The sequence below is a fragment of the Hyaena hyaena genome, unplaced genomic scaffold, assembly GCF_003009895.1.
Source record: "Hyaena hyaena isolate Hyena2069 unplaced genomic scaffold, ASM300989v1 scaffold_106, whole genome shotgun sequence".
Lineage (NCBI taxonomy): Eukaryota > Metazoa > Chordata > Mammalia > Carnivora > Hyaenidae > Hyaena > Hyaena hyaena.
The window spans coordinates 1,800,493-1,824,341 of record NW_024080738.1 but is presented as its reverse complement, the minus strand read 5'-3'; the positions used below and the strand labels follow the sequence as shown (position 1 = coordinate 1,824,341).

Sequence of the window (23,849 nt, the reverse complement as noted above, 5' to 3'; positions counted from 1 at the left end):
CTTTCATTGCTAACACAATCCCTTGGATTTGGCAATATATATATTGAAAACCCTAAAAATACTCAATACTCCATAACCAGGTAACTTTACTCCTAGGAATCTATCCAGAAAAGGCTTTGTGTCTTGGCTGTGGCATTAATAATACTGGTGACACTTACATATCCAACATTCAAGATTGATTAAAGCACTAATGAAATATCATGGCACCATTAGAATACTGTCTTGACCTTTATTCTTGGAACAAGTAAATATGTTACAGTGGTTAATTTATGTGCAACCTTCTTTAGTATACCCACACTTAAAGATAGTATTTGATTTTTATGAAGAAATTAATATGCTTGGATGGCTAAGCTTCGAGATTTAAAAAATCACCTTCATATTTCTCTATGTGTTTAAAACAACTCAAGAATTTGAGTTTTCCTTAAGAGTCCATCCTGGACTCAATACATGAAGAATTTGCTGCTGTGTTTTCTGATCTGAATAGTTTATCTGAAGATTCCAAATACTTATTAAACCAATTAGCTGAATAGAGACAAAAAACATCTAAGAGAAAGTTCAACTCTGCCAAGAAACTACATTAAAATTTTTTTTCAAGTTTTTATTTATATCCTTGTTAGTTAACATATGCGGTAAAATTGGTTTCAGATGCAGAATTTAGTGATTCACCACTTACATGTAACAGTCAGTGCTCATCACAACTAGTGCCCTCTTAATACTCATTATCCATTTAGCCTATTCTCCAACCTCTTCCCTCCATCAACCCTAGGTTTGTTCTCTGTAGTTAAGAGTCTCTTATGGTTGGTTTTCTTCTATCTCTGTCTTTTTTCCTCTTCCCCTCTGTTGATCTGTTTTGCTTCTTAAATTCCACATAGGAGTGAAACCATATGGTATTTGTCTTTCTCTAAATTATTTTTGCTTAGAATAGACTCCAGTGCCATCCATGTTATTACAAATGTTAAGATTTCCTTCTTTTTGATGGTTAATATTCCATTGTGTGTGAGTGTGTGTATATACACATATTTCTTCTTTATCCATTCATCAGTTGATGGACATTTTGGTTCTTTCCATAGTTTGGCTATTGTTGATAATAATGCTATTAACATCTGGGTGCATGTGCCCCTTCAAACCAGTATTTTTGTGTCCTTTGGGTTAATACCTAGTAGGCACAATTGCTGGGTCATAGGGTAGTTCTAGTTTTAACTTTTTGAGGAAGAAACTACATTTTTGAGGACAAATGGATAGTTTCCATCCTCAGACAGAATAAAGAATATCCAATTGTACCAAGGTCAACAAGAAAAGATAACTAAGATTTTTAGAACTGTAGATGATGTAGGTCTCCTTCTCTCAATAGCTCAGCCTTTGCATGGGCTTACTAAATTTACAATTCCTAACTCTTCCTTGGGATGTAAAAATGAAAAATGCTCTCTACTCTTGTTCTGAATATGCCAAACCCTTCTCTGTGTTCACACAGTATTAACTCAAATATTACCTAAACAGAATACTTTATACCAGAAGTCTATTGTCTATCTTAGCATTTTCCTTGATTTGGAGATGAAGGTACACCCTCTCTGCTTGCACGTGGTGACAGCACTGGCCAGACTTGTTGACACTTCCACTATAATGCTTGCTTCTTCATTCCCACGTATGCACAATTCTTGCTACTTCTAGGCAACACTTGACATTTCTGTTAGCGAATTTACTACTTATGAAATTCCACTGTTTGCTCTGCATATCACTATTCATAGCTGTTCAAAATATAGTTCTGCAAATTTATTCTCTCTTAAGAGTGAAGGGGAACCATATGACTGCTTGCATTCTATCAGGATTTAATTAGGCCAAGATCTGAATCTTGCACTCTTTCGTCAAATTTGAGTTAAATTACTTTGTAGATGGCTTTTATCTTAAAAATGACAAAGGCGTCCTCTGTACAGGGTATGTTGTTATCATTGAACGCACAAGGACTGAAGTGGCTCCATTCCCGATTCCCCAGTCTGCCCGGGTAGCTGAACTAATAGCTCAGACAGGAGCCTGCATTCTGGCAAAAAAGGGGGCTAAATAGTCATATGGATCATAGATGTGCTTTGGGGATGGTTCATGATTTATGGATTTTATGAAAACGGATGATTTATTACTTCTCCACATATGTTGATTGAAAATGATAAAAAGATGACTTATTAGAACTTCATCAATATCCTAAGGAGATAACAGTGTAATAACTGAAGAAAAAAAAAAAAGTCTAGCAACCACCCTAGAAACCAAGAGTAATGCCTTTGCCTTGACTTACAAGCTAATGAAGTTTGTGGCTTTTTAATGCCCTAGCTAATATTAAGTGTTGCTAACTTTATATTTACCACCACCAAATCTACAAAAGAGAAAGGAATCAACTTAGATATGTTATAATTAACTCACGGTCATCAGCTCAACCTACTTAAAAGCAATATTGGCAAAGGATGCTTTATTCCCAGGGAAGGATTCTGGTAATTTGAGGATGACTATCTTTTTTTTTTTTTTTTTTTGAGTTCATGATGCTATTTTATTTTATTTTTTTTTTTTTACAAATAGTTTATTGTCAAATTAGTTTCTACATAACACTCAGTGCTCATCCCCAAAGTGCCCTCCTTCATGCCCATCCCCCCCTCCCCCCCACATCCATCAGTCCTCAGTTTTTGTCAGCATTCAAGAGTCTCTCATGGTTTGCCTCTCTCCCTTTCCCCCACCATTTCCGCCCTTCTTCTCCCCCTTGGTCCTCCGTCAAGTTCCTCCTAATCCTCCTATACGTGCAAACATATGGTATTTGTCCTTCTCTGCCTGACTTATTTCGCTCAGCATAACACCCTCAAGGTCCATCCATGTTGCTACACATGGCCAGATTTCATTGTTTCTCATTGCCATGTAGTATTCCATGGTATAGATAAACCACATCTTCTTGATCCATTCATCTGTTGATGGACACTTAGGCTCTTTCCATGTTTTAGCTATTGTGGAGAGTGCTGCTATGAACATTGGGGTACATGTGCTCCTATGCCTCAGCATTTCTGTATCCCTTGGGTAAATTCCTAGCAGTGCTATTGCTGGGTCATAAGGGAGTTCTATTGTTAGTTTCCTGAGGAACCTCCACACTGTTTTCCAGAGGGGCTGTACCAGTTTACATTCCCACCAACAGTGCAGGAGGGTGCCCGTTTCTCCACATCCTCGCCAGCATCTCGAGTTCTCTGATTTGCTCATTTTAGCCACTCTGACTGGCGTGAGGTGGTATCTCAGTGTGGTTTTGATTTGTATTTCCCTGATGAGGAGGGATGCTGAGCATGAGGATGACTATCTTGAAGTAACATGATCCACCCAATGGACGCTTGTTAAATTACTCCATAACTATTCCCATTATAGAATGGATAAAGTAGTTTCCACATTCAATAGAGGTTTAGGAAATTTTTCAAAATTGGAAAAGGGAGTAGTAGAATCATGTCTTATTTATAAGTAGCATAACATAGATAAGATATAATTCATACTCTCCAAGACCTTTTTGAACATTTACAAATGGATTTTATTCGACTGCTCAAGTCTCAGGACTATAAATATGTACTAATTATTGTTTGAAAGTTTTTCGCATGTATAGAAAAGTTTCCATGCCTTAGGATAAGGTAGAATGATTTCACTAATTGTCCAAACACTTTATCCTTCTCTGCATCTCCCTTGTAGTGCTCTTGCTCTCCAATATTGGCTCTATCACATGAGTTGACTTAGTCAGTGGAATGACACAATGCAGGAACTTGCAAAAGCCCTTGTAAGATTCCACTCCAGCTCTTACCTTTTGCCATCACATAAGAACACACCCAGCTAGTCTAATGGAGGATGAAAGCATGTGGAGCAGATATGGGGTACCCCAGGTTAGGTCATTGCAGACCAGCTGATAAGGAAAATTGAGATTCCATTTCAAGGAGGTGATATAAGAAGACCCTTAACTCATCTTCCCCATGGACACACCATATCTACACATACTAATCAAATAATTACTCTTGAAGAACTGAGGGCTAACTGAACAGCTCCTGCACAATAAAAGATAGAAAAATCACAGAGAACAGCAAGAGAGAGGGAGACGCAGTAATGAAGGGAGCCCCCACCTCTGATGCTGTAAACTGTGGGTCTAGGAAGAGATTCATCTGCCCTGGGGCACAGAAAAAAGCCATAGTTTAAAAGGGCAATTAGAACATAAAACATCTAGTCCTAGAACTCTGCCAAATGGTGGGGGAGCTCCTAGAACTCTCTCTGGATTGGACAGGCTGTTGAGTGTCATGGTTTATGTTCCCCTCCATGTTGATAGTGTGGATAGGAGCAGGGTCTGGGTACACAGGCTGCATACAACCTCGGTGAGCCCTGGGCCCCTAGCCCACATGAGCTCCATCCATCCCACCAAGGTGGCCCCAGTATGGCACACGCCAGGACACTCCTGGTAGGCATCCACTACACCTCTAGCCATTGTATCAAAGTTACAAAGGTGCAAAGCATCCTGGAACATGGCAGGCCTATACCACATTAACCTCAGATGGCTTGCTCAGGCACCTCTAGCACAGAGTGCTCTAGGACCTTCTGGTTCATAACTGCTTTGGCTCCAACCAACCTGCCCTCTGTACTGCAATGAGCACCCTGGGCCACCCTGACCTATACCCACCTCAGCTTCATCAGTCCTGCCAGGGGACCCCCTGTGTGGAGACCCTAGGACACCCTGGCTGGCACCCACATCAGTAACAGCTGTCCTGCCAGAGTACCACTTGTGTGGAGTGTCCCAAGACCTCCCAGCTTGTGCCCCACCTCAACTCTAGCCACCCTTCCAGGGCACTTTCTGCATGGAGAGCCATGGGCACACTGGCTGGCACCAACTTCAGCTGTCCTGCCAGGACACCCTCTATGTGGACATCCCCAGGAATGACCCAGCCCGGATTCACTTCACCTGTGGCCACCTCCCAGGATAGCCCCAGTATGGAGGGCCCCACCCACTGAACACACAAGCCACAACTCTAGCCAGCCTCTCAAAGTCACTAGGCACACACAGGGTACACAGGGGTTGACCATACACAAGACCATTCCTTCAAGTTTAGAAGAAGCTGTTCTGCCTAACTCGTAGTAACAAATACAGAAAATCAAGTAAGATGGGGAGATAATATGCTTTAAATATCAGAACAAGACAAAACCTCAGAGAAAGAATTACAATGAAACAGAGATAAGCAATATGCCTGATAAAGAGTTTAAAGATATGATCATAAAGATGCTCATTGGACTGGAGATAAAAGTGGAAGACCTCAAAGAGAACTTCAAAAGAGAGAAAACAAAAAGGAACCAATTGGAGTTTAAGAATATAATAACTGAAATGAAAAATCAATAGTTGCCTAGCTAAAGGTGAACAGATCAGTGATCTAGAAGATAGAGAAATGGAAAACACACAAGCCAAACAACAAAAAGAAAACAGAATTTTTAAAAATGAGGGTACACTAAGGGATCTCTTGGACAACATCAAACAAGTAAACATTTGCACTATAGGGGGCCCAGAAGGAGTAGAGAGAGAAAGTAGAGGATGTATTTGAAGAAATAATAGCTGCAAACTTCCCTAACCTTGGAAAGAAAGTAACATCCATGTTCAGAAAGCAAGAGAGTTCCAAACAAGATGAACCCAAGGAGGTTCACAGCATAACACAGAATAACTAAAATGTCAAATGTTATAAAGAGAATTTTAAAGGCAACAAGAAAGAAGCAAAATGTTATATACAAAGAAAACTCCAATAAGGCTATCAGTTGATTTTTCAGCAGAAACTTTGCAGCCCTGAAGGGAGTGGCATGATATATTCAAAGTGCTGAAAGGAAAAAACCTGCAACTAAGAATATTCCACCAGCAAGGTTTTCATTCAGAATTGAAGAAGAGATAGAGTTTCTCAATCAAAGCAAAGGAAGTTTATCACCATTAAGCCAGCCTTATAAGTAATATTAAAGGGACTTCTCTAAGTGAAAAAGAAAAGGCCATAACTAGAAGAAAATTATAAATAAAAAGATATAAAATATGACAACATATACATAAAACATGGAGGAAGGAGTAAAAAAATTCCTTTACAGTGTGTTTGAATTAAATCACCAACTTAATATAGACTGCTATATACTTAGAATGTTATATCCAAACTTCATGGTAAACACAAACCTAAAACCTATAATAGATACACACACAAAAAAAGAGAGCTGGGCATAACACTAGAGAAAGTCATAAACTGAGAAAAGGGAGAAAGAAGAAATAATTGAGAAGAACTAAAAAAAAAAAAAAACCCGGAAAAATAATAAAAATGCCAATAAGTACACATTGAAAATAATTACTTCAAATGTAAATGGTCTAGAGGTGCCNAAAAAGAGAGCTGGGCATAACACTAGAGAAAGTCATAAACTGAGAAAAGGGAGAAAGAAGAAATAATTGAGAAGAACTAAAAAAAAAAAAAAACCCCGGAAAAATAATAAAAATGCCAATAACTACACATTGAAAATAATTACTTCAAATGTAAATGGTCTAGAGGTGCCTGGGTGGCACAGTTGGTTAAGTGTCTTGATCTCCACTGAGGTCATGATCTCACAGTTTGTGAATTCGAGCCTGGCATCTGGCTCTGCGCTGATGGCATGGAGCCTGCTTGGGATTCTGTCTCTCCTCTCTGCCCTGGCCTCATTTGTGTGCACATGCTCTCATTCTCTCAAAAGAAATAAAAACAATTTTTTAAAATGTAAATGGTCTAACTGCTCCAATCAAAAGGCATAGGGGTGACAGAATGGATGAAAAACAAGACTCATCTATATTTCTGCCTGCAAGACACCCACTTCAGATATAAGGATATACTCAGACTGAAAGTGAATGGATGGAAAAGATATTTCATGCAAAAGGAAGTGGGGGAAAAATCCACAGTAGCAACATTTATATCACAAAGTAGACCTTAAAGAGTAACAAGAGACAAAGAAGAGCACTGCATAATGAGAAAGGAGTCAATTGAACAAGGTAATATAACAATTATAAATATTTATGTATCCAATAATGGAGAACCTAAATACATAAAGCAAGTTTTAACAGACATAAAGGAAGAAAGAGTAATACAGTGATAGTAGGGGACTTTAATACAGTACTTATATCAATCAGATAGAGTATATGGGCAAAATATCAATAAAAAAGCAGTATCTTTGAACAACACATTAGGTCAGATGGACCTAACAGATAAATACAGTACATGCTATACAAAAACAGAATACACATTCTTTTTATATGCACACGGAACATTCTCCAAGATAGATCACATAATAGGCTACAAAACAAGTCTCAATAAATTTAAAAAGATTGAGCCATACCATATATTCTTTCTAATCACAATGAGATGAAATAAAAATCAATCATAAGAAAAAATTGGAAAACCAAACAAGAGAGGCTAAGCAACATGCCACTAAACAACAAATAAGTCAACAAGAAAAATAAAGGCCAAAGTTAAAAATACATGGAAACAAATGAAAATGGAAACACAATGGTCTAAAATCTTTGAGGTATGCCTAGATGGCTCAGTCAGCTAAGCATCTGACTTCAGTTCAGGTCATGATCTAGTTGTTCATGGGTTTAAGCCCCCATGTCAGGCTCGGTGCTGACAGTTCAGAGCCTGGAGCCTGCTTCTGATTCTGTGTCTCCCTCTGTCTCTGCCCCTCCCCTGCTTGTACTCTGTTTCTGTCCCTGTCTCTCTCAAAAATAAACATTAAAAAAATTTTTTAATAAAAAACTAAAATTTTTGAGACCTAGAGAAAATAGTCCTAAGGGGGGGATATTTATAGAGATAGTAGCTGACCTGAAGAAACAAGAAAAATTTCAGTTTAAATTTACCTAAAGAAACTAGTAAAAGAAAAATAAATCCCAATACTAGTAGATGGAAGGATTTAATAAAAATCAGAACAAAGGGGCACCTGGGTAGAGCAGTCAGTTAAGGTCTGACTTTTTCCTTTTTTTTTTTTTTTAATGTTTATTTATTTTTGAGAGAGAGAGAGAGGGAGAGAGGGAGAAAGGGAGAGAGGGAGAGAGAGAGACACAGAGAGACAGAGAGAGAGAGAACACAAGCAGAGGAGGGACAGAGAAAGAGGGAGTCACAGAATTTGAAGCAGGCTCCAGGCTCCGAGCTGTCAGCACAGAGCTTGACGTGGGCTTGAACTCACAAACCACAAGATCATGACCTGAGCCGCAGTCAGACACTTAACCGATTGAGCCATCTAGGTGCCCCAAGTGTCTGACTCTTGATTTTGGCTCAGGTCATGATCTCATACTCGTGAGATCAAGCCCCACATCTATCTCCATACTGGATGTGGAGTGTACTTGAGATTTTAAGATTCTCTCTTCCTCTCCCTCTGCCCTTTCCTTGCTCATGCTCTCTCCCTCTCTCTTTTTATTTAGAGAAAATCAGAGCAGAAATAAATGAAATAGTGAAAGAATAGATAAAGGCAATGAAATGAAGAGCTGATTCTTTCAAAATGAAAAAAAAAATCAAATCTGTAGTCAGACTGATCAAGAAAATGAAGGAACCAAATGAAACTAGAAACAAGAGAGGTAACAAAGACCACCACAGAGATACAGAGGATTATATCCAAGTACTACAAAAATTATATGCCAACAAATTGGATAACCTAGAAAAAAATAAATGAACTCCTAGTAATATACAATTTTTCTAAACTGAATCAGGAAGAAATCCAAATTAGAAAACCAAATTACTACTAACAAAATTGAACTGTTTATCAAAAAACTCCCAACAAACAAAATTCAAGGACCAGATAGATTTACAGGTGAATTTGCCAAATATTTAAAGGAAAGTTAATACCAATTCCCTTCAATCTATTCCAAAAAAAATCAAAGGAAGGAGAGCTTTGAACTATATTCTATGAGGCCAGCATTACCCTGAGTGTAAAACCAGACACATTACAAGAAAAAAAGGAAGGAAAGAAAACTACAGAACAATATCACTGAAGAACATAGAAGCAAAAATTCTCAACAAAATATTAGCAAAGCACATTCAATAATACATTAAAATTTACCATGATCAAGCGGGATATATTCCAGGGTTGCAAGCATGGCTCAGTATTTGCAAATCAATCACTGTGATACACCAAGTCAACAAAATGAAGTATGAAAACTATATGATCATCTTGATAAGTACAGACAAATCATGTGACAAATTTCAACATTAATTCATGATAAAACTAAAAAAAATGGGTTTAGAAGGAATATAACTCAACATATTAAAGGTCATATATGACAAACATACACAGTGGTGAAAACCTGAAAATTCTCCCTTTAAGACAAGAAACAAGATAGGGATGTCTACTCTCACCACTTTTATTCAACATACTACTTACTAGAAGCTCTAGCCACAACAATAAGACAAAGGAAAAAAAAAAGTATCCAAATTAGTAAGGAGGATGTTACTGTCACTATCTGCAGATGATATGATACTGTATACATAGAAAATCCTAAAGACCCCACCAAAAAAGCTATTAGAATATATGAACTCAATGAAGTTGCAGGATACAAAATTAATACATAGAAAGCTATTGTATTTTGTACACTAAGTATGAAAACAATTCTATTTATAACTGCACCAAAAAGAATGCCTGAAAATAAACTTAACAAAGGAGGTGAAAGATCTGTTTTCTGAAAACTATAAGACGCTGATGAGAGCACCTGGGTGGCTCAGTCAGTTAAATGTCAGACTTCAGCTCAGGTCATGATCTTACAGTATGTGGGTTCAAGCCCCATGTTGGGTTGTCTTCTGTCAGCACAGAACCTGCTTCAGATCCTCTGTCTCCCTCTCTCTCTGCCCCTCCCCTGCTGGAGCTCTCAATCTCTATCAAAAATAAATAAACTTTTAAAAAATGTTGATGAAAGAAATTGAGGAAAAATGGAGCAATTGAAAAGATATTCCATGCTCATAGATTGAAATAATTAATCTTGTTAAGACATCCATACTACCCAAAGCAGTCTACGGAATCAATGCAATATCTATCAAAACACCAACAGCATTATTCACAGAACTAGAACAAATAATCCTAAAATCTGTATGAATCCATGAAGATCCCGAAAAGCCAAAGCAATATTGAAAGAAAAAAAAAGAACAAATCTGGAGGTATCACTCCAGATTTCAAGATATACTACAAAGCTGTCGTAATCAAAATAGTATGGTGCTAGCACAAAAATAGACACATAGACAAATAGAACAGACTTGAGAGCCCAGAAATAAATCCACACTTATAGGGGTAATTAATCTAGGAAAAAGGAGGCAAGAATGTACACTGAGGAAAAGACAGTCTCTTCAATAAGTGGTGCTGAGAAAATTGGACAGTTACAGGCAAAAAAATGAAATGACCACTTTCTTATACCATAAACAAAAATAAACACTCTGGATTAAAGACCTAAAAGGGAGACCTGAAACCACAAAACTCCTTGAAGAAAACATAGGCCAGTATGCTCTTTGACATCAACTATAGTAGTATTTTTCTAGATATGTGACCTCAGGCAAGGGAAACAAAAGCAAATATAAACCAATATAAACCCAAATAAGAAGATTTGCATGGTGGAGGAAATCAGCAACAAAATAAAAGAGTAAACTAGTGAACAGAAGAAGACATTTGCAAATGAAACATCTGAAAAGAGGTTAATATCCAAAATATATTAAGAACTTATACAACCCAACACCAAAAAATAAATTATTCCATTGAAAATAGGAAGAAAACATGAAAAGACATTTAAAGAAGACCAACAGATGACCATCCATATGGCCAACAGACACATGAAAAGACGCTGAACATCACTTACCATTAGGAAATCAAAACCACAATGAGTTATCACTTTAAACCTGTCAGAATAGCTAAAATAAAAAAGACAAGAAGTAACAAAAATTGATGAGGATGTGGAGAAAAAGGAACCTTGTGCACTGGTGGTAGGAATGCAAATTGGTACAGCCACTGTGGAAAAAATAAAGATGTCCCTCAAAAAATTAAAAATACAGTTACCATAGGATCCAGTAATTTCACTACTGGGTTACCTAAAGAAGACAAAAACACTAATTCAAAAAAATATCTGTACCTCTATGTTTATTTCAGCATTATTTACAATAGCCAAGATCTGGAAGAAATCTTAAGTGGCCACCGACAGATAAATGGATAAAGAAGAGGTGGTACATACACACACACACACACACACACAGAATATTACTGAGCCACAAAAAAAAAGAAAAAAAAAGATCTTTCCATTTACAACAACATGGGTGAACCTAGAGGGTATTTTGCTTAGTGAAGTCAGACAAACATCATATGATTTTACTTCTGTTTTGAATCTAAAAACAAAACAAACAAACAAAAAGCAGAGCCAGACCCATAAATACAGAGAACAAATTGATGTTTCCCAAAGAGAGGAGTGTGAGGATGGACAAAATACATGAAGGTGAGTAGAGGATACAGGCCTCCAGTTATGGAAGAAGTAAGACATGTGGATAAAATGTACAGCATAGGGAATATAGTCAATGGTGTTTAATGGTGACAGATGGTAACTACACTTGTGGTGAGCACAGCATAACATATAGACTTATCAAATCACTATGCTCTATACCCAAAACTAATGTTACATTGTTTGTCAACTACACTTCATTAAAAAAGAAAGGGGTGCATGGGTACCTCAGTCGGTTGAGCATCCAACTCTTGTTTTCAGCTCAGGTCATGATCTCATGGTTGTGAAATTGAGACCCACAACATGCTCTGCACATGGAGCCTGCTTAAGATTCTCTCTCTCTTTCTCTCTCCCTCTCCCCCTCTGTTCCTACTCCCCACCCTCAAAACAAAGAATGGAAAATTGAAGGTCAGTATCTCTCATTAACATATAAAAATGTTGTACATAAGATATTAGCAAATAGGAAGTAGTGATAAGTAATACATTAAGACCAATGGGGAATTGATTCTAGGAATAAAAAAGGTTGCCTTCACATTTGAAAATACCAGAACAACAGAGAAAAACCTTTCATTATCTCCATACATGCAGAAAAAGTATCTGACACTTTCACCAATTCATGAGTCAACTCCTAGCAAACTAGAAATAAATAAAACTTTCTTAATCTGGTAAAGAACAGGTACAAAAAGCTTCTATAAAACTTCATTTTAATAGTGGAATTTCTCATTCTTTCCATCTAAGTTTGGGAACAAGGAAAGGGTATCTTCTCTTAGTACTAATCAACATTACAGTGGAGGTCCTGGACAATTCAATAAAAAAAGAAAAAAGAAGTATTAAGTTAAGAAAGTAACTTTATATGATTATACACATAAAAAGCTGAAGGAATATACAAAGTATTAAAATGAATGCATGTATTACCATTTTGTAATCTTTATTCATTCCAGTGTTTTATTTCTATTTTTAAATTTTAATTCCATTGTTATTAACAAAGTGTTATATTAGTTCCAGGTGTATAAAATAATAATTCAACAGTTCCATAATACTTAGTGTTAATCAAGGTAAGAGGACTCATCGTCTTCTTCACTTAATTTACCCATCTCCCCACTCACAGGTAACCTGTGTTCTCTGTACTTGCTCCATCCATGTTGTTGCAAATGGTGATATTTCATTTTTTTATGGCTGCATAATATTCCATTACATATCCATATATATCCATATGTATATCCATGGATACATCTATCCATTCATCTAATGATGGACATGAATTACTTCCATACTTTGGGTATTGTAAATAATGCTGCAATAAACATAGGGGTGCACATATAATTTCAAATTAGTGTTTTTGTATTCTTTGGGTAAATACCCAGTAGTGTGATTCCTGGATCATAGAATATGTCTACTTTCAATATTTTGAGGAACCTCCATACTGTTCTTCAGAGTGGCTGTGACAATTTGCCTTCCCACTAACAGTGCAAAAAGGGTTCCTCTTTCTCTGCATCCTTGCCAACATCTGTAGCTGTTATTTTTAGCCATTCTGACAAGTGTGAGGTAGTATCTCATCACAGTTTGGATTTGTATTTCTCTGATGATGAGTGATATTTAGCATCTTTTCATGTGACTGTTAGCCATCTGGATGTCTTCTTTGAAAAGAATGTCTATTCATGTCTTCTGCCCATTTCATCACTGCATTATTTGTCTTTTGGGTGTTGAGTTTGATACATTCTTTATAGATTTTCATATTAGCCCTTTATCAGATATGTCATTTGCAAATATCTTCTCCCATTCCATAGGCTGCCTTTTAGTTTTGTTGATTATTTTGCTCATTGTGCAGAATCTTCTATCTTGATGAAGTCTTAGTTTGTTTTTGCTTTTGTTTCCCTGGTCTCCAGAGACACGTCTAGTAGGAAGATGCTGCAGCTGAGGTCAAAGAGGCTGCTGTCTGTTATCTCCTCTAGAATTTTGATGGTTTCCTGTCTTATATTTAGGTCTTTCATCCATTTTGAATTTATATTTGTGTATGGTGTAAAAAAGTGGTCCATTTTCACTCTTCTTTATGTTGATGTCCAGTTTTCCCAACACTATTTGTTGAAGAGATTTTTTTCCCCATTAGATAGTCTTTCCTGTTTTGTTGAATATTAGTTGATCGTTTAATTGTGGGTCCCTTTTGGGGTTTTCTATTCTGTTCCATTGATCTATTTTGTGCCAGTACTGTACTGTCTTGATGGCTACAGCTTTGCAATATAGCTTAAAGTCCAGGATCATGATACCTCCAGCTTTGCTTTTCTTCTTCAGGGTTGCTTTGGCCATCAGGGGTCTTTTGTTGGCACCATACAAATTTTAGGATTATTTGTTCTAGCTCTGTGAAAAATGCTGGTAGTATTGTGTTAGCTATTGCCTTAAATGTGGAGATTATTTGGGATAGTATAAATATTTTCACAATATTTGTCCTTTCAATCCATGAACATAAAATGTTTCTTTTTCCATTTTTTTGTGTCCTCTTTCAATTTCTTTCATAAGAGTTCTGTAGTTTTCAGAATACAGCTCTTTTACCTCTTTATTAGGTAGGTTTATTCATAAGTGTCTTACTATTTTTGGTGCAATTGTGAATGGGACTGATTCCTTGATTTCTTCTGTTGCTTCATTATTGGTGTATAGAAATGCAACAGATTTCTGTACATTGATTTTATATCCTGCGACTTTGCTGAATTCACATATTAGTTCTAGCAATTTTTTGGTGGAGTCTTTCAGGTTTTCCACATAGAGTATCATGTTATCTGCAAAGAGTGAAAGTCTATCTTCTTCTTGCCAATTTGGATGCCTTTTATTTCTTTTTGTTGTCTGACTGCTGAGGCAAAACTTCCAGTACTATGTTAAATAATAATGGTGAGAGTAGATATCTCTGTCTTGTTCCTGATCTCAGAAGAAAAGCTCTCACAGTTTTTCCCCATTGAGGATGATATTAGCTGTGGGTCTTTTGTACATAGCCTTTATGATGAAGGATGGTCCATCTATTCCTACTTTGTTGAGTGTTTTTTTTATCAGGATGGATGTTGTAGTCATCAAATGTTTTTTTTTCTGCATCTGTTGAGAGGATCATATAGTTCTTATCATTTCTTTTATTAATGTGGTATATCATGTTGATTGATTTGCAAATATTGAACTAGTCCTGCAGCCCAGGAATATATCCCACTCAATCATGGTGAATTATTATTTTAATGTACTGCTTGATTCAACTTGCTAGCATCTTGAGAATTTTTGCATTCATGTTCATCAGGGATATTGCCCTGTAATTCTCATTTTTAGTGGGGTCTTTGATTTTGCGATTAAGGTAATCCTGGCCTTGTAGGAGAGAGTTTGAAAGTTTTCCTTCCACTTCTATTTTTTTGTAGCAGTTTGAGAAGAATAGGTATTAACTCTTCCTGCTCTGGTAAAAAACCCCTAGGAAGCCATCCAACCCTGGACTTTTGTTTATTGGGAGTTTTTATTACTGATTCAATTTGTTTCAGTTTTGGTAATTTGTATGTTTCAGTTTTGGTAATTTGTATGTTTCTAGAAATTTGTCCATTTCTTCCATATTGCAGTTTGTTGGGATATAATTTTTCACATAATATTTTCTTATAACTGTATTTTTGGGGTGTTGGTTGTGATCTCTCCTCTTTCATTTGTGATTTTATTTATTTGGGTCCTTTCCCTTTTCTTTTTGCTAAGTCTGGCTAGGGATTATCAATTGCGTTAACTCTTTCAAAGAATCTACTCTTAGTTTTACTGATCTGTTTTTTTAATTTGTTTCTCTATCATTTATTTCTGTTCTAATATTTATTATTTTCCTTTTTCTGCTTTATTTGCTTTTCCTTTCCTAACTACTTAAGGTGTAAGGTTAGGTTGTGTATTTCAGACTTTTCTTGCTTCTTGAGGTAGACCTGTATTGCAATAGACTTCCTTTTTAGGACCACCTTTGCTGCATCCCAAAATTTTGGACTGCCATGTTTTCATTTTCATTTGCTTTCATATATTTTTCTTCTTCTTAATTTCCTAGTTAACTCATTAATTCTTTAGTAGGATGTTCTTTGACTTCCAAGTATTTGTGGTCTTTCCAAATTTTTTCTTGTGGCTGACTTCAAGTTTCACAGCATTGTGGTCTGGAAATATGGATGGTATGACCTTGATCTTTTTGCACCTGTTGAGGGCTGATTTGTGACCCAGTACGTGACCTACTCTGGAGAATGTTCCATTTATACTCGAAAAGAATGTGTATTCTGCTGCTTTAGGATGAAATATTCTGATTAGATCTGTTAAGTCCATCTGATCAGTGTGTCGCTCAAAGCCATGGTTTTCTTGTTGATTTTCTGCTTAGATGATCTGTCCATTGCTGTAAGTAGGCTATTAAATCCCCCTACTATTATTGTATTATTATCCAGGAGTTTATGTTTGTTATTAATTGATTTTTATATTTGGGTGTTGCAATTTGGGGGCACCAATGTTTAAAATTGTTAGATCTTCTTGATAGACTCCTTAATTGTGATATAATGCCCTTCTTTATCTCTAGTTACAGTCTTTGGTTTAAAATATAATTTGATAAGCATGGCTACTCCAGCTTTCCTTTGATGTCCATTAGTACGATACATGGTTCTCCATTCCCTCACTTTCCATCTCCAAATGTCTTTAGGTCTATAATGAGTCTCTTGTAGGCAGCATATAGATGGGTCTTGTTTTTTATCCATTCTGATACTCTATGTCTTTTGATTGGATAATTTAGTTCATTTACATTCAGAATGACTATTGAAAGGTATGAATTTAGTACCATTGTGTTGCCTGTAGAGTTGGTGTTTTTGGTAATATTCTCTTGTCCTTTCTGGCATTTGTTGTTTTTGGTCTTTTTTTTCCTCCAAGAGTCCCTTTAATATTTCTTGCAGGACAGGTTTAGTGGTTACAAACCCCTTTAGTTTTTGTTTGTCTGGGAAACTCTTTATCTTTCCTTCTATTCTGGATAGAGTATTCTGAATGAGTGCATGCCTTGCTGGGTGAAGTATTCTTGGCTGCATAGTTTTCCCATTCAGCATACTGAATATATCATACCACTCCATTCTGGCCCGTCAAGTTTCTATGAACATATTTGCTGTGAACCTGATCTGTTTTCCCTTGTAGGTTAAGAACTTTTCCCCCCTCACTCCTTTCAGGATTCTTTCCTTTTCTGTGTATTTTGTGAATTTGACTATCTTGGTGATGGCTGGCTTTTGTTGAATTTAATGGGAGTTCTCTGTGCTTCTTGGATTTCAGTGTTTGTTTCCTTCCCTAGATTAGGGAGGTTTTCAATAATAATTTGCTCACATAAACCTTCTACTCCTTTTTCTTTCTCTTTTTCTGGAGGTCCAATGATACAAATATCATTACACTTTAAGGAGTCACCAAGTCCCCTAAGTCTACATTCATGATCCAATATCTTTCCCTCTTTTTTTTTCCAGCTTCATTATTTTCCATTATTTTATCTTCTATATCAGTGATTCATTCCTCTGCTTCATCCATCTTCAATGTCATTACACCATTCAGTTTTGCATCTTGGTTATAGCATTGATTTATTTCCACCTGACTCATTTTTTTTTAGTTCTTTTAACTCTGCAGTAAGGGATTCTCCAGTATCTTCTATGCTTTTCTCAAAACAAGCTAGTACCCTTATGATTATTCTTTTAAATTCTGGTTCAGACATCTTACTTGTATATGTACTGATTAAATCCCTGGTTGTGACTTTTTCCTATTCTTTCCTTTGGGGTAAATTTTCTGTCGTGTTATTTTGTCTAGGTCACTGTTGTGTGTGGGGGTTTGGGGGGGTGTGGGTGACGGGGGGGGGAGGGGTGGAGATTCTTAGGAGAGCCTGTTGTATTTCTGCTCCTGAGAGTAATGGCTATATTAAGAAGTGGTCTGAAAAAAAACCCAAAAAACAAAAAACACGGAAGCTAGATCCTAACCTACTTTGGTCGGCTTATTAAAAGAAGCTGGATTCTATTTCCCTTAGGATTGAAGCTTTGCAGCACTCTGATCAGTAGACTTAGTGCATGCAAAGGGTTTATGCTGATCTTCTGGTGGTGGGGCCTGCTGCTCACATTCTCAGGCCAACTTGCCCTAGTGGAGATGCACCTCCAGAGTGCAGGGCAACTGGGCTTGGTGTAAACAGCTCCAGCCTCCACTGGGTGGCGCTGTTTTTCTCACTGAGTTGGTCAGTGCTGATGAGTGAGGGGGAAAATTACCTGCTACTCTTCTCACCTGCTACTCTTCAGGAACTCACACAGAAGAGCCAAATAATCACCTCTCTTGTGTCCCTGGCTTCTGCCAGATCCATGCATCCAAGTTATCTGTCTGCCAGGTAGCAGAATACTCCTGTGTTTTATCTCAGGCATGTGGCTAGGTTCCAAGACTCCAAGTTTTAGACATCTATGTGGTGCAGACCCATGCAGATCCTCTGGGGGAGGATCTCTCTGAGCTGTGGCCACTGCTGGTTTGTCCCATAAATCAGTTGTATGCCCATGCAGCAGTTTGGAGTTTCTGGCAAAGTGCAATAGAAAGCCGGCACCAAGGTTTGCTGTCCTCAGCTGGTGTTCTTTGTTTCTACACTAGGGAAGAGGGCAGCACTTTGGTGGTGCCAGCTCTTTTTTCCCTGGAAAGGCCATGCCACTGCTCCCAAATGCACTCTAAACAGGGAAACTGTTTATCCCTGCGTGATGCAGGGGATCCTCAGACTGCACTGCCCACTCACAGGTCTCTCCCCACTTTCCCCTCCAGAGCACTGCCAAGCCCAGCAGTCATGGTGGCACGGACTCCAATATTTCAGACTTTACACTCCACTGCCTATAAAAACTTGCAGTAGTCTGGCCCTCTTCCTTTCCCAGTCAATGGTTTTGGGAAGAGTTTTTGCTGAGCATTTCTCTGCACATGCTTTCACTCTTTCTCACTCACTCCTCTCTCCATGATCAGGGCTCCATCACCTTCATAGCCCCTGTAGTTCTTTTCTCTCCCCAGTCAACTCTCCACAGGCTCCTACTTTGCACAATGTGGCTATTTTTCTACCTCTAGTTGTGCAGTTTTTCTCTCTCAGTCTTCAGATCGATTTCTTGGGTGTTCAAAATGAGTTGATATTTATCTAGCTTGTTCAAGGGACAAGGCAAGCTTAGCTTTTGCCATCTTAACTTCTCCCCCCAAATGCAGTATTTTTAACTCACATATTTAAAGTCATGCAAGCTACACAACTTCCCTGTCAAAATTACTGGTTGCACATTTATGGCAGTTTCTTTAGCTGTATCTTTTGAGTTTTAAATTTTCTGTAATGTTGATGTTACAGAATATAACACCTTTGCAATCTTTGTGAAGTGGTGTTTAATTGTATGATGTGTGTATATAAACTGAATGCTTAAGCTTTTAATACAGGATTCTAGAAGGCAGTAAATTTTTTTTCTTTTTTTAAAAAATTTTTTTTTAATGTTTTATTTATTTCTAGGAGAGAGAGACAGAGACAGCATGAGCAGGGGAGGGTCAGAGAGAGAGGGAGTCACAGGTTGAAACAGGCTCCAGGCTCTGAGCCGGCAGTCAGCACAGAGTCCAACGCGGGGCTCGAACCCACGAACCGCGAGGTCATGACCCAAGCAAAAGTCGGACGCTTAACCGACTAAGCCACCCAGGCACCCCAGTAAATTTTTTTTTCTAACGAATTACCTATTTTATTTTATTTTATTTGTTTTTACAGATAGTTTATTGTCAAGTTGGTTTCCATATAACACCTGGTGCTCATCCCCACAAGTGCTCTCCTCCATGCCCATCTCCCCCCTTCCCCCCACACCCATGAGTCCTCAGTTTGTTCTCAGCATTCAAGAGTCTCTCATGGTTTGCCTCTCTCTCTTTCCCCCACCATTTCTCCCCTTCTTCTCCCCCATGGTCCTCCGTTAAGTTCCTCCCAATCCTCCTATATGTGCAAACATATGGTATTTGTCCTTTTCTGCCTAGAAGGCAGTAAATTTTAATGTTATAATGAACAGGTAAATAAATGTTGTAAGAACTGTACAAAAGTACTGAATGTATCTCAGATTTGAGGCATAAAAAAAGCTAGTCCAAAAAGTATTTTATGATTCCACTTATGTGAAATTCAACAATAAGTAAAACTAATCTGTCGTAACAGAAGTTAGAATAGTAATTACCTCCAGTGTGTTGGGATACTGACTGAAAAAGAGCAAGAAATGTTCTGTATGTGGTTAGGGGTGTTGGTTACATGCATATATACTTCTATATAATTTCATCAAGATCCACTTAAGATGAGTGCAATTTACAGTATTTGTTATGTCTTAACAAAAGTATAATTATATATGCATGTATATACGTAGACTTAATTGTAGACCTATCATATATATAATTATACTGTATGAATATATAATAAAAATATAAATTATACTAACAAATACACATCCACACACATATGCAAACTTCTTAAATGTCATATTAAATATTAAGTTTCGTATTAAATATCATTTTATGTTTGAATCTAAAGCAGTATGCCTCCACTATAATTTAGGATGTCAACCTAAGAACACACATTTTATTTAAAGAGTTCCCAACTTATTCCCCATGATAGACTATGAAAAATGGCCACAATTTGTTGCAATTCCTGCCATCAAGAGATGCAGTCTATTCTATTCCTTGAATCTGGACTCAGTTGTAATTTGTTCTGTACAGTAGTAGAATGAGATAGAAGCCATATTATACTAGTTTTGAACCTGGGCCGTTAGGAGCTCTGCATTCTTCTGCTTGCTCCTTGTGGGACCTTTGTTACTGCCACCAGGTGAACAAGCATCAACTAGTCTGCTGGAGAGTGAGACATCACATGGAGCCATCCAACCATGCCACTGTAGACTAGCTAAGCCTCAGATTCCAAGTAGCTGCCCACAGATGTGCACATTGGCCCAGCTGTGATTAGTTACGCCTGGCCCTGATCAGAAGAACCAACCAGTTAAGCCCAACCCAAATTCAGAAACCACATTAGTATGAGCTAAGTAAATGATTACGGCTGTAAGTCGCTACATTTTTACGTGGTTCCTTACATAGAAAAAGCTAATTGTTATCGATCTATCATAATTTTTCACCTGGAAGAGTACATTTTTAGAACACTGCCATCTCTGAGCCATTATTAAACTTATGACCTTGCAGTCTATGTTTACTGCGAAATATGAACATTTGTTATGTAAATACCCTTACCTTAATGGGATTCCTATAAAATGACTGCTGTCCAGAAGATGGGAACGACATGGCAATAATACGGTCTGGAAGTCAAAATAGTCATTATGATGAATGTCATTACAGATGTGAAACAATATATGAGAGCTTAATTTATATGTAATCAGACTTCTTCATAGAAAGGAACTTTCAGGATTGAGACTGACAAAGAAAAAGCTACCTCTCAGATAATCAAGATAACATATTAAATTATCCAATATGACCATTAAGCTCACATTGTGTTCCTAGGACTCAACTGCTTCCAGCCACATGTGACAAATTGACCTTTAGTGGAAATTTATTTCTTACTTAAACACCGAAGAAAAATGAGAGATCTGGGCTCCAGCAATGGTAGCACCAGTGCTTTCCAGTGCTTCTGACTCAGAAAACTGAGACCCCTGATTCTCTAAGGTTCTGGGAAGACAACAGGGCTCTCTGAAATCCTTGCAACCCAGGAAAACAACTAGGACTCAAATTCCAAACCAAACAAAGGGAACCAGCTGGAAATCTGTTCAACTTCCTGTAACCAGGCAGCCCTGATTTAAGAGGACAAAGCAGATTCTCCACTGTCAAAGGTAAACTACAAATATGTTGCATTACCACAGTGGCTCATGTCTTCATGGCTAAAGAATGCTTTGAAATAACATGGCTCCTCAAAATAAATAAATAAACTTTAAAAAGTGGGAGACACCTGGGTGGCTCAGTCAGTTAAGCATCTGACTCTTGATTTCGGCTTAGGTAATGATCTCACGGTGAGATTGAGCCCAGCATCAGGCTCTGTGCTGGAAGCATGGTGCCTGCTTGGGGTTCTCTCCCTCCCTCTCTCTCTGTCCCTCCCCCCACTCACACAAGAACACACTCTCTCAAAATGAAGAAATAAACTTGGAAAGAACATGGCTCAGACAAAACAAGAACAAAATTAACATAATTACACACAAGAAAGATTTGAAGTTAATATAAATAAACAGTTAAACTTTACAAACCAGTAACATAAGTGAGGTCTAAGTCAAATCCACCCTTCCTGTATCGCCGTTTGTTTTCTGAAACCTAAAAGTTTAAAACAATCATTAGCTTGTAAAACAAAAATCAATGTAAAATAAAGAATATTATGTAGATGTTTATAACCTTTGCCAGTATCTCCTGAAACAAACGTTTTCTGAATCATAAACATGTTTTGGCCACTTACCAGCCTTCTGGTCAGCATTTCCAGATGTTTCTTTTGATGAGCCAGATGGAAAACTCTTATCAGAATAATAAGTCGTAGAGACTGAAATACAATTGCCAATCTAACAGTAAAAAGATCAAGTTTTGGTTTAGAAACAGGATTTTGTCAACATGGACCAAATCCAGAGGACTTGTTCTTAACCAGGGTGGTTTTCTACATATACAACCCCCCACCAAGTCTCCTGCCCACCCACCTAGGGATTACTTGGTAATGTCTAGGGATATTTTTGGTTGTCATACTACGTGAGAAGGCACACTACTTGTATCTAGTGGGTAGAAGCCAGGAATGTTGCTAAACATCAATGCACAGGAAAGCCCCTATAATAAAGGACTATCTGGTCCAAACTCTCAGTAGTGCTGAGGTTGAGAAACTCTGGTAGAGAGAAATAGTTATAAGACAGAGTTAGAATTTGTGCATTGAACTTTAGTGGTTTAAGATAAGCATTTTTCAATCATTTTCCCTTCAAAAGAAACTGAATGTTCCCATTCACCTTTGTTATTCCCATCCGGAACAGAGGCTCACTAGAGTTGCTAACATATATCAGGCAGGCAGCAGACTAAAAGATACTTCCCAAGTATACTAGCTGATGCCCCTCCAACCGTCAGGGAAAAAAACATGCAGAGAACTGCTGAGTTGATTATGTGCTTCTCTAACTTGAGTGTGTACATGATTCAGGAGGCCTGGAGTGGGGCCTGCTATCTTTTTCCTCTTGCATTTCTAGCAAGTTCTTAGGTGACACTGAGGTTGCCAGAGGGCCATACTGGGTCCAGTTATTTTAAAAACAACTCCAAAAGCTATCATATGATATCAAACTTTGTTGGGACCTGAATTGAAGACCTGGGTTACTGGAGTGCAGAAATAATGAGTGAGCCATCCAACGTCTACCTGCCAATACACATCTGCTCCTTCTCCTCATTGCCACAGTACCAAGAGGAAGAAAGGAGGGAAAGCCATCATTCATTTATACATATTTTAGTGTCCTGATACCTAAGCAGTTCTAACTTTGCTTCAGCTTTCGTCATTTCAACTATACTGTAAGATTCCACCCCCATGGCGCTACCTATATCACCTTGTTTTCTATTCCATTTGCTCTTTTTTAGGAGAATCATGAGAATCACTCAAATTTTGCATTTGCTCAAACCAATACTTTCTGGAGTACAGGAAAAACCCAGGAATTTCATGTGTAAGAAACTTGTGATTGAAACTCAGTGGGAATTGCAAAACATAGAAAAGTTAAAGTTAGTATAAGAGGCAAAGTCCCCAGTTTGTTCTTTAGGTGTTTCATGTTCTGCATTCAGCTAAAGGTACTTAATGTGTACACCCTTCACACTTCCCTAAATACAACCACGCTTTGGTGTCCAAGTATGTGGACATTTATCTAAATATTTCACTTTTGGCAGCTTAATTGATTCATATTCAACACATTCAGACTTAGAAGGATTATACAAATGGAAAGTCACCCCTCCAAAAAAAAAAAAAACAAAAGGAAAAAAATTAAAACTTTAAGAGAAATGATCATATGTTTCTTACCTGGGGATATCTTTAAGAAACTTAACGTTATAAAACATATAAATTATATCAATCAGTAGAGTCACTACAATAACGACAGCATCTAAGCAGTTAAGTATATCAGAAAAATACGGTCGTATCCTGTAGTATAAGACAAAAAACATTAGTTTATGCTTCTTCAAAGAGGAGATAGGGATATTTTAAGAGTACAAATTATTTGACCCATCCCATCAAGAATTTTACATTAGTGGATTCTTTAAAATGCATTTACTGGACTAGACTAAGAGGAAAACATCCAAATTCTATCCTATTTTATACATAAAAGTGACAAAAGCATCAATATGGCAATTTAAGTATGGTAAGAGACATAACCAAACCACTGAACAAGAG

The 23,849-nt window shown here is 37.5% G+C and overlaps 1 protein-coding gene across 1 annotated transcript in view; it reads right to left on the bottom strand.

The window, feature by feature from the left end:
* Window positions 1–23,849, bottom strand: part of LOC120234313 (phosphatidylinositol 3,4,5-trisphosphate 3-phosphatase TPTE2-like) — a 111,256-nt gene that overhangs the window by 45,617 nt on the left and 41,790 nt on the right. The window contains exons 8-11 of the mRNA XM_039236116.1: window positions 23,481–23,600; window positions 21,912–22,011; window positions 21,709–21,772; window positions 20,708–20,772 (exon numbers count right to left, since the gene is read on the bottom strand). Coding sequence (XP_039092047.1) covers window positions 20,708–20,772; window positions 21,709–21,772; window positions 21,912–22,011; window positions 23,481–23,600 — 349 coding nt within the window. The remainder of the gene's footprint in view (window positions 1–20,707; window positions 20,773–21,708; window positions 21,773–21,911; window positions 22,012–23,480; window positions 23,601–23,849) is intronic.